The sequence below is a fragment of the Xenopus laevis genome, chromosome 4L, assembly GCF_017654675.1.
Source record: "Xenopus laevis strain J_2021 chromosome 4L, Xenopus_laevis_v10.1, whole genome shotgun sequence".
Classification (NCBI taxonomy): Eukaryota; Metazoa; Chordata; class Amphibia; order Anura; family Pipidae; genus Xenopus; species Xenopus laevis.
Genome location: NC_054377.1, coordinates 100,299,046 through 100,311,182, shown reverse-complemented (window position 1 = coordinate 100,311,182; position 12,137 = coordinate 100,299,046). Strand labels below are relative to the sequence as shown.

Here is a 12,137-nt window from a genome sequence, read left to right as displayed (position 1 = left end):
ATCTGAACCATGAACCGATTTTTTTTTTTTTTAAATCTTACACGCAGCGCTGCCCCTGCTGCATATTGGAAGTGAATGAGCACTAAATGCGCACACTATGAACTTGCAGCAGTGCATAAATAAATGACCCCCCCTGAATTTTCATAGTAACAATAGTAACAGACATGCTGCTTCCCATTTGCTTTATGAATGTATAAGCAACAGTCCACAACAGCGTAGCTGACCCTGTTTAATTGCACACTCAAAGTTTCAATAATAAATCTTTATTTTAACACCAGAACAATTTAGATTTGGTTAAAAACATTTAAAACAAACCCGTCTCACTTCAAATATTTATTGTGTGACCCTGAGAAACCCTGCTTTGTAAATACCAACCTATCTGTACCAAGACCAGTACATATTGGTTTAACCAATTAAAAATAGACAAATGAACACAATGAAGCTAGTTAGCAGTGCAAAATACAGTGTTCAAAACTGCCCCATTTGCCATGACCTTCAGACTAAATATTTATAATTTTGCTAATGAATGTGAAATTGCATTTTAAACTGTGTCTCGGTTCTCCCAAGTGACTTGCTTATCTCAGTTGTTACAGTTGTCTAACTGCAGGTGCTAAGTTTTCTGAGCTCTCTGCTGAAAGCCTCTTATTTCATTAAGTTCCAGAAAATTTTATCTTTTTCTGGTGTCAGTGCAGGAGATCAAAGGGAAAGTCAGGGCATTTCAGTAAGAAACCGGGACTGTGGGCTGAGCTGTTAAAATAAGGACTGTTGGGAGGTATGTCTTCCCAGCATGCAAGGGGAGAAGTCAAGAGAATCATAGCATAATGTATATAGGCTCTAGTTGTCTGCATGTGCCCTTTCTGAAAAGGCTTTTGTTTTATGCGAGGAAACACTATAACGATGCATTTTAGAAAAAGTATGTTTCCCTCATCTGGTCACCTGCAGAAATAGGTCCATCATCCAATGTCAGTATTTTCCACCCGAAACCTATGTTGTCTGATCCATTGAAAAGTATAGAATCATTACCAAAGGTTTGAAGCAGTGGAACAGGGAGTATGGCAGAGGCAGAACAGGGGTGGTGCAGGCATGGTCATGCACAACGAGCCCTTTGAATCCATGTTGGCATCTCTGTAAGGAGGTAAAATATATTTTATTTTACAAATGTAAATTGTTCTGGCAATATGTGGAGCAGCCAGCAGAGGGCACCAACCCCTAAGGTTGGCCTGTAGGGGAATTCGCCTGCAAGAGCCTATGTAAGGAGAGCAAGAGCCTACATAAGCTCTGCACCTCCTCTTTGGCCTAACATCTTCCACAGGAGAGACAGACATTACTGTGCCAGACCAGATCCTTGCCAGGAATAAAAAGATAGAGGATGTTAGTAGCTCGCTCTAAGAGCAAGCGTTAGATAGAGCTAGCTAGCAAGGACAACCTGTGTCCCGATGAGGAGTTCAGATTTTGGGTACTGCCTCGGGGAGAATGTGCGTCAGACAGGGAAGATAGTGTGTGGGAACTAGGTTAGTGGCAGCCTAGTGGCACAGTTGTGTCTGGTCTGATGGTCCACAGGAAGCTTGGGCACTGTGTGTATACACCACAGAGAGGAAGGAGGAAGACTTTTTGGGAGAGGAAGTCCCATTTAATGGCCTCATTTTTGGGAGAGGAGGCCCCATTTTACAGGGGTCCTGGAAGCTTCAGGGAGAAATGCTGTGTGAGCATGTTAGGCACCAAATGTTAGGCACCCCAAGTGATTGTATTGACTTACCTGAAACCCCAGGCTGGTGCTCCTATCAGCAGAAAACTGCACCGGACAGGGGTTATACCAGTGAGCACCATGGAGCGATCCTCTTCCAGCTTCTTCTTGCTTCAAATTTCCATGGGCAAACGCATGCCCAGTTGAATGAAATAGCCAACTTTTTAGTTAAAGTTCGGCTTTTCGTTCTACTGCGCATGCGCAGCCATGCGAAGAAAGTGGAAGACAAAAGAGAAGCAATCCGTGGTGCTCACTGGTATAACCCCGGGCTGGTGCAGTTTTCTGCTAATAAACGAGCGATAAACTAATGAGTTCTAGGGGTGTTGTATATGGAATTGCCACTGTGCCATCCTGCTATGAGTTCTGGGGAAGAAGCGTCACTAGAGGGAGGCCAGAGGGAGGCCCGCCCCCCTTTGAACGGCCACATTTGCCAGCGGCGGGCGCTCTGCCGGGGGGCCCTGAGGGGGTGCAGGCCCTGGCCCGCCCCACCCCCTGCTCCCCCAGTAGTTCCGCCACTGTTCTGGGGTTATTATACATGAAATTGCCACTGTGCCATCCTGCTATGAGCTTTGGGGGTAGTATACATGGAACTGCCACTGCATTAATCCTACAATTTTATAAATGAAATTGATAACTGGGGATGCATCAGTCGCTTCTGTCTGAGAATGATATTTGTACATTGGGAAAAGCTAAAATAGATGCTTAGCTATCTATATAATCAATATGGAGTGGTTTATCGGGGGTGTCTCCCAAAGCGGTCCAAAAAACATGTTGTTGTGCATAGCACAGATTTCACTTTAAAAAATATGCCAACCACCAGTGTGCCCCATTTCCTCCCCCTCTCTCTGTATATAACATGTTTGATGTGTCAGTTACAAGTGTTTGGGGGCCATATTGTGACATGAAATGTTGGAGGCTAATGGGACAAGAGAGAGAGAGGTGAAATGGCTTTGCACTATCCAGCAACACTTCATCCAAGGGGCCTCGCCAAAATGGTCCTAATTGGGCCCTGCAGTTGATAAGACTGGCACTTTGGCTGCCACAGACAAACCAGCAACTGCCAGAGGAGAACAGGGTGGCTCCACGCCAATGGAAATTCACCAACAAAGGAAATGTTTGGTGTGCTACGCGCCCTTTAGTAATTTCTAGTAAGTGACCCCATCAATAACAAAGCAGATTAACTGTTTCAAGCATTTTCGATGCCAAACTGTATCGCTGCAGAATAGAACTGTAAAAATTAACAAAGGATAACTACTGGGCGCAAATGTCAGCATCGACCTCCAACAATGATTTAATACAAGATGACTCTCCTATTAAATCCTTCACTTATGAACATTTTATATATGAATATAGAAGTAACAGAACATGGCCCAATATTTGCCATACCTGCATAAACATGAAATAAATGATAATGAAATCTTTTGGAATAATACTAATGCGATTGTTTGGCATGTAAATAAATGCACAGGCCTTGCTGTACGACCTACTAGTAACAAGACAACATCCTTTGTAAAGGTACTCGCTGAGCGCCACGCGCAGGTATATCGGGGAGTGAGTCAACCTAGAGCACAAAACAGTGCAAGAGCAATGATTTCAGGACGGCTTGCTGTGGCCTCCATCCAGCAGAGGGCATCATGATCTGACAGGCAATCCCGCTCCTTCTCAGTACCTTCCTGTTCTTTTAGCCAATCTTCCTCTCGATCGTCAGCGGACTATTTACTGCGCATGCGCACTAGGCACGGCCTTTTCCCAGTACTACAGCGCCCTAACGTTAGGGCTGTGACTCTCCGGTCCTAGCCCCGACGGCACAAAATAGAGCAAAATGGTCAGTAACCCGGAGCAATATGACTGTCTATTAGTAGCTGAGTGTCCCCTACATCACCCGCAGTGGCTTTCATGTGCAGGGAGTGTGTAAATCCTTGTGATGGGTTTGGATGAGGTTGTATTGCGCGACTGTCTGTAACTTCCAGCGTGGCCTAATGGCTGCCGGCCGGCTGCTTCCTCCTCCTCTTGCTGCTGCTGCTGGGACGCTTGTCATTTCGCTGCGACAGTGTCTTCTGACATGAGTTTGTTAATTTTATTTATTTTTTCTGCCATAAAGCCGCAGCAGTGTGTGTATGTGGGGGATATGTGTCTCGGGACCCGGCCTTTCTGTCTGTCACTTCCTTTCTGTCACCCATTTAAACGGAGGTTCATTTAGTTGCCGGGTATTTGCTACGTGGCGTTCCTACTACATCTGCTCCAAAATGACAGTCTTCCGAACAGTCAGGCATGCTGGGAGTTGTAGTCTTGATCAGCGTCCAACTCTGTCTGGCCTGACAGTCAACTATACGGACGCTTTATGGGTTTCCTTATCTTCTGAAAAGACAGCGTGTGCGTGAACTTGTAATAAGAACCTTTATCTTCGGAAATGACTTTATAGTCTCGTCCATTTATAATTTCATTCACATGTCTCCATGCTCTTGGATGGTAGGCCTGGGCCTTGCACTGGTGGATGCTGGGAGTTGTATGTAGGGTGCTGGGAAAGTTGGATGTGGGGTGTTGGGAAAGCTGAATGTGGGGTGCTGGGAAAGTTTGGATGTAGGAGGCTGGGAGTTGTTTGACTGCTGCATTTTGGTGTTTTCTGTATAGGTGTTGTGGGAAAGGGAAATCTTTCTTCTACGCCTTTTTGTTTTTTGTGTGATAAATGCATGATACCCGAGCCATGAACTTTCATATAAATGCAGAATAGTGACGTCATTGTTATAATCTTAGTGACTTAAAGGAAATGTAAACGTCCAAAAAATTGTCTTTTTAAGTAATAAAAGTAGTGTTGCTCTGCACTAGTAAAACGTGTGGGTTTGTGTCAGAAACACAACTATAGTTTATATAAACAAGCTGCTGTGTAGCCATGGGGGCAGCCATTCAAGCTCAAGCCACATAGTAGATAACAGATAAGCTATGTAGATCGTAAATCTGTTCTGTTGTGTATCCTGTGCCTTTTCTCCTTTTTTTTTTTTTTCCATCTTGAATGGCTGCCCCTACAGCTACCCAGCAGCATGTTTATATAAAGTATAGTTGCTGAAGCAAACACACCAGTGTTACCAGTGCAGGGCAATAGTACATTAAAAGCTTTCATTTTTTGGTGTTACTGTTCCTTTAAATTGTCACATGACTTGTTCACATGCATCGACCCTGTTGTAAAAAATCTGCATAATGTAGAAAATGAACAGCACCATCGATTTGGATGTGGTTTAAAAAGCCTTTATTTGTGCTCTTGTGGGCATCCCCCGCGACGTTTCAGGCCATGTGGCCTTTTATCAAGCTTGATAAAAGGCCACATGGCCTGAAACGTCGCGGGGGATGCCCACAAGAGCACAAATAAAGGCTTTTTAAACCACATCCAAATCGATGGTGCTGTTCATTTTCTACATTACATGGTCTGTCAATGGAAAGTGGTCGTTGCAGAACGTGCACCATCAAGGCAAGATACTAAGAATCGGTGTGCTGACTAAATTTGTTCTCCAAGTAAAAAATCTGCATGTCAGACATACTTGTACCTTTTATGCAGTCATGTTACTTCTAATATCTTTATTTTGCAACGGCGGGCTCCATATGTCCCTCTATAATGGTCTTTAGGTTGTAGCATGCAGATTTGGTGTATAGACATTTGGGTTCCACCTGGAGATCTTTTAACGATTTTTAATATTTAGTAGCAATGTTTTTGCCATTATACTTTCTGTAAATAGAATCTGATCTTTGAAGGGATGTGGTTATAGTGAGTAGAATCTGCATTAAATTCTCCAGTGGGTGCAACCTTGCAGGATTCCCAGATTAAAGCATTATGTAGCCGCTGGTTGGCCCTCAGTACTGCAGCCATTGCTGTCTGACATGTACATACCTTTAACTGTGCAATACTGTCTGACCATGAGCACATTGCCTTATTCACTGTCTAAAACTGGAGCTGCAGTTTCCTCCTTTGAATGTACAGCAGCCTCCCTTGGTAGCTGCATAGATCCACTCCTGGCTGGTACCTACGGTTAATTAAATACGGATTAACCCTTGACGATGCATTAATACTGGTTTTCATTTGCACCTAGGGGTTCGTAAAGGTCGTCAAGAACAAGGCTTATTTTAAGAGGTACCAGGTCAAGTTCCGCAGAAGGAGAGGCAAGTTTTTCTTTTTAACCTGTGTTTGTGTTTTATTTTTATTTTAAAATATATTAACTGTATTCTATGATTGCAGAGGGCAAGACCGATTACTATGCTCGCAAGCGACTGGTGATCCAGGATAAGAACAAGTACAATACTCCCAAGTACAGGATGATTGTACGTGTCACCAACAGAGACATCATCTGCCAGGTAAGCTGTGCTTGTTTTATACATTGGGCACATAGAGGAAACTGGAAATTTGATTTATTGGTACAAAATGACTTGTGTTAACCACATTTTTTGATGGGTTTTATAATTAAGATTGACTGACTTCTGTTTCTTTTAGATTGCTTATGCTAGGATTGAGGGAGACATGATTGTATGTGCTGCTTATGCTCATGAGCTTCCCAAGTATGGTGTCAAAGTTGGGCTGACAAACTATGCTGCAGCATATTGTACTGGCCTGCTGCTGGCTCGTAGGGTAAGTATTCAACTTTGTCTAAATTTATATGGAGCATTGACCAAAGATTAGAGTAGACAGATACAGTTTTTATTTTTATTTTTTTTTAAGATGAAGCCTTTTTATAAAAAGTGGTGTGCTTGAGCATTTGGACTAACTATTTGCGACCTGACACAAGTCATTCAGTTGTGCTTATATAGAAACTGTACACAACTCATTTCCTCATATTGAAAGGATATGTTTTTAGCAGCCTTAATTCATATTACGGAAAGACCAGGCTCCAGGCATTCCAGATAATTGAACACCTCTACACATAACAGCTGCTTTAGTAGTCAGAATTTTACCCCTAAGGCAAGGGCCAGATGCTGTATGAGTTCTCTGCACCCCTAGCCTTATGAACTGCGGGGTGGATTTCAACGCAAAATGTTGTGTTTCGGAGCCAAAATCCACTGTGCCTGCTTGCACCTGAGCAGAAACAATACTTTTGGGGGCAGGCAGACCAAGAGCTGTAGGGCAGCAGATTCTTTGCCTGCAGAGATCCGCCATTGTCTGGCCCTGGTCTAAAGCTGCACTTTATTCTGTATGCATTCAGTGGCAAATACTTTATTATTTTGGCTACTGAAACAGCAAGTATAAGGAATGCTGCATTTTCAGAGAACATGACGCACTTAATGTGGTCATAAAATGAGTGTGTGGTTGACCTAAAGGAAAAGGTCTACATAAAAGTTAATACAATTGGAATAACTTTCTGGCCAATATGTGTCATTAAGAAGTATTTTACAGATCTTATCTGCTATGCCTTTCTGCCAGTGGCTACATGCATGGCTGCACAGAAGCATATTTTCTTATCGCTTTAAAAAAAAAAATGCAAGTTAACATTATATTTAAACTCTTCATCTTCGTTTCACTGGCCCTTTAACAACCCTGTTGCATTAACTTTTAAAACACATGTCTTCGTTTCCTGGTAATGTTCTGATGACCGAAGCTTAGCTTTTCAACAGAAATTTAGATCACATACATTGTGTGACCTGCTACTGGCCCTTAAACCATGGCCTAATCAGAACCAAGATAGGGAACTGCTATTTGGAATGCTAAAGACTTGTCCTAACTTATGGGGCTTCCAAACCATGTAGTGGTGCAAAAATGTAGTACCTGTTCTGTTTAGCTCTCTAACTAGAATACCTATTCTTCCGCCTCTAGCTTCTCAACAAATTCGGTCTGGACAAAGTATACGAAGGTCAAGTGGAAGTAACAGGAGATGAGTACAATGTAGAGAGCGTTGATGGTGAACCTGGTGCCTTTACATGCTACCTTGATGCCGGCCTCACCAGAACCACCACTGGAAACAAAGTTTTTGGTGCTCTTAAGGGAGCTGTGGATGGAGGTTTATCTATTCCACACAGGTAGGCAGAAGCTAATATATATATATGATGATAGAAGTGATGTAAAGTTCTAGATGACGCACTTTTTTTTTTCTGATTCAGTGAAATGTACTGTACTTAGAGTGATTTGACTAAGTTGGAAACCTGTGCAGAAATCTGGAAAATGAGTTTTAATGTTAATTAATGCAAGGTTATGCACTTTGGCATGAAATAATATAATTGCAAGTTATACACTAAATGGCAGTGTGTTAGTTTCCTTAAATGAGAAGGATCTTGATAACAAGTTGTCTAATTCTGGGCAGTGTCATTCTGTGGCTACTAAAGCAGATAAAGTTCTGCCTTGCATAAGAAATGGCAAACTCAAGGGATGAAAACATAATTATGCCTCTTTATAGATCCCCGGTAAGGCCTCACTTGGAGTATGCAGTGCAGTTTTGGACTCCAGTCCTTACGAGGGATATAAATGAGCTGGAGAGAGTGCAGAGACATGCAACTAAACTGGTTAAAGGGGTGGAAGACCTAAATTATGAGGGGAAACTGTCATGGTTAGGGTTGTTTTTTCTGGGGAAAAAAGGTGCTTGTGAGGGGACATGATTACACTTTACAAGTACATTAGAGGACATTATAGACAAATGGCAGGGGACCTTTTTACCCATAAAGAGGATCACTGCACCAGAGGCCACCCCTTCAGAGTAGAAGGTTCTTCAGTGAGGTTGAGAAATGCGCTGCTGGAGGATGATGTGATGGCTGATTCTGTTAATGCCTTTAAGAATGGCTTGGATGATTTCTTGGACAGACAGAATATCAAAAGCTATTGTGATACTAAGCTCAATAGTTAGTATGGGTATATAGAATTTAATTAAAAGTAGGGAGGGGTGTGTGTATGGATGCTGGGTTTCATTTGGAGGTGTTGAACTTGATGGACTTGTCTTTTTTTTTAAACCCGATTTTTAACTATGTAACATTGACTTTCTGTTGAGTTAATGTCTTACACAGAAATTATTTTGGTGCTTCCTAGGAATACCGTTAAACGAAGCTTTAAAGGAACCTTTAAACATGGTTTTAGACTTAGTTTGTGAGTCCCCACATGTTGTAGAGATCTTGGCTTTACATCTTGTATTGGTTTCTGTATTGTAAAACGCTGTGGGATATGTTGATGTTTTATAAATACAAATTAGTTTGCTTGGTGCATATGGGGGAGATCTGCCTGTTTAAACTATTCTGTGAATGGGCATAACTTTAGCCAACATCTCGGTAGCCAGGCCCAGAGCTCGTTTTCTGCACACATTAATTTTCATAGGAATGCATCATGTTCGATCTTTTCAGTTGCTAGCTCTGTACTCTGCTTGTTTAACAAGAGCTTTGTGTGCTGAGGGGGCGTGTGTGACGGTATATGTGTATACATTTTTTTTTTTTCATTCTTGTACATATTTATTTGCAAAGTTAAACAATGTAATTAAGTCTTAAATTTAAATCCGTGGATCAACGCTTCACTTTAGTCTTCATTTGGGCCAAATTCACAGCAGGGACAGGATCTTTGCTTAGCCAATTTTTACTGGTCAAAGTTAAAGGGGATAGAAAAGTTAGTGCTGATCCATTGATTGGTGTTTTGTGTAAATATACAGTGGATATTATATAACCTCTTTCCCCAGCAATGTTGACCAGGAGTATTTCTTCTGATGCGAGTGTGCTAGAAAACTTGAGCTCAAAACGATTCACTATGTAGCATGCCAACACCACCATGCTACGTTTTTATTAAGATTTCATAGAGAGGCCTGTGATGGAGGCAGTGTTATTAAAAGGCTTTCATTCCCTTTAAACTCCCAACAAGAATTATCTGCGCTGTTTATTTTTTTTTAATTAAAGAATCCTAATTTTTTTTTTTTTCTTAGTACCAAGCGATTCCCTGGCTATGACTCTGAAAGCAAAGAATTCAATGCTGAGGTCCACCGCAAGCACATCTTCGGCCTGAATATTGCAGAGTACATGCGTCTTCTGATCGAAGAAGATGAAGATGCATATAAAAAACAGTTCTCCCAGTACATAAAGAATGGTGTCGCAGCAGATCAGGTAACTTTTTATTAACTTATTTTACCATGGTGGTGAGGTTAAGCCAGGGTTTCTGCTCCTGGTTTTAATTCCAAAAGTGACTGTTTGGAATTTTATAGAAAATTATCCTCCTACAATAAAACCTTTTAACTGTGTGGACAGTTCTAAGCAAATTGTTGGATAGGGGTTTACCTGCCACCACCTGTAAAGCTGCTTTTAATTAAAAGGACCAGTAACATCTAAAATTGAAAACTTTCATTTTGTATTCTTTGAGCATCTGCAGTTAAAGTAGAATCCGTTGTATTCTATACAATTCTTTTTAAATGTCCTTTGTATCTGTTCTCCACTCCAAATTCAAGTTAAGCCCCCCTACTTGTTCCGTAGTGCAATTTGTACTCTTGTGGCAGTTACCCACGGCTCTTGCGTATCTTTGCATTTGACCTCGATAGGCTTGAATGATGGGAGGGAGGTTTGTAGCCGATACTCCTCATGGGACTATTGTACGCACAGCGGTTTGTGACATGCCAAAAAGATACCAGAATTTTAGGTGTTCCATTTTTTAAGGTGCTCTACAGCTTTGAGAGGCATTGTGATGGGTTTTATGTTCCTATTGTTCTCTTATCATTTGTCTCTCTGTGTGACCACTTCTGATTTGCTGATATGAGGGATCTCTAACATGCTTTATAGGAGAGGCCAAACTTAAGAACATATGATCTGTGCCATCCTAGACATTAGGTGGAAGTGTTAAGTGTTTGCTATGTGGGTATTGAACCCAAAAAGGTATATAATTGGGTAGGGTGCCACTTTTGTGCATTTGTATTCACCCACCTGACAACTATTTTTAAGACAGATTTTGCAATGGGTTTTACACAGGCATGAACAAATTAACATTCTTTTTAAACTAGTTTAACTTTTACTGCGTACAGTGGTGTCTGCTATATTCTAATGGTGATTTGATATGCTTTTAAAGGAAATTGCCACAGGTTTTTCCCAATTTACAAAAGTGCAAAAACACCTTTGCCGCACAACAGTTTTCATTAAAGTGTTTTACGGATCTAAATCTTGGTACTGTAGTAATGGCAAGCATTCTGTTTTGTAGTTGGAAGACATATACAAAAAGGCTCATGCAGGTATTCGGGAGAATCCAGTGCACGAAAAGAAACCCAAGAAGGAAGTCAAAAAGAAGAGGTATGTTCCTTTAGATTTTTCTCATTGTAATATTCTGGAAGTTTGAATTTTTTTTTTTTTAATTCTCCAGTATGCCATACTATTGGCATAAATAAATCCACTTTATATTTTTAAATCCACATTATATTTTAGTGAGAAACTGCATTTGGCTTTGTTGTGCGGAGTCTTCAGTTTAAGACAGAGTTGCTGTTGTCAGCAGCAATTGTTTTCCGAAGGGAATGTTTCATTCCTGACTAAAGCTCACTTACCTGCTCAACTGTCTGTCTAGTAGATGAATGCTGAACTTGTACTCCAGAGACTAACCGGTTGCTCCCTAGAGCATGTTGCATTACACAGGACCTTGCATTGAGCTAACCCTGATGTGGCTGAAACCTTAACACTTGTCTGCAAACATATGGTGCATTCATTTGAAGATACACATTGTAGTCTTCTGCTTTGAGCACAGGAATGAACTTAAGATCGGAAACAATAAGCAAATGAATTGGTACAGTTAACTGTTTTGGCATATTTAATGCATCAAAGGATTATGGGCCACATTTATAGGGAATATTAATACATTTTAATTGTACATTTTCATTCCAGGTGGAACCGTGCCAAATTGTCTCTGGAACAGAAAAAGGACCGTGTTGCTCAGAAAAAAGCCAGTTTCCTCAGAGCTCAGCAGAAGGCAGACAGCTAAATGGATTATGTTGCGATTTTCTAAGTGTTGTCAGCAAAAAAATAAATTTAACATCACTAACTTGGTCAGTGTGTTTTTGTGTTTCATTTAAGCTTATTGTTGCTTTTGGGGTGGCTCATTGCATAAACAATGTAGGGATGCACCAAATCCAGGATTTGTTTCGGGATTCGGCTTTTTTCAGCAGGATTCAGATTTGGCCGAATCCTTCTGCCCGGCCGAACCAAATCCTAATTTGCAAATGTAAATTAGGGGCAGGGAGGGAAACCGCTTGACTTTTCATCACAAAACAAAGAAGTTAAAAATGTTTCCCCCTTCCCACCCATAATTTGCATATTCAAATTAGGATTTGGTTTGGTGTTCGGCTGTATCTTTGGCAAAGGATTTGGGGGTTAGGCCAAATCCAAAATAGTGGATTCGGTGCATCCCTAAAACAATAATAAGAAAAGTGGAGGGAAATAAATGCAATTAAAATTGTCGAAATGTTGGAGTTTTGGACATTAGACT

General features: G+C 41.2%; 1 protein-coding gene across 1 annotated transcript; it reads left to right on the top strand.

The window, feature by feature from the left end:
* Positions 1 to 3,503: 3,503 nt before the first annotated feature.
* rpl5.L (ribosomal protein L5 L homeolog) lies at positions 3,504 to 11,697 on the top strand. Its single transcript, NM_001085968.1, is given in 8 exon segments — positions 3,504 to 3,569; positions 5,824 to 5,893; positions 5,970 to 6,085; positions 6,222 to 6,356; positions 7,536 to 7,738; positions 9,610 to 9,787; positions 10,866 to 10,954; positions 11,537 to 11,697. Coding segments are annotated over 8 exon segments (891 nt in total). The 5' UTR covers positions 3,504 to 3,566; the 3' UTR covers positions 11,634 to 11,697.
* The last annotated feature ends 440 nt before the right edge of the window (positions 11,698 to 12,137 follow it).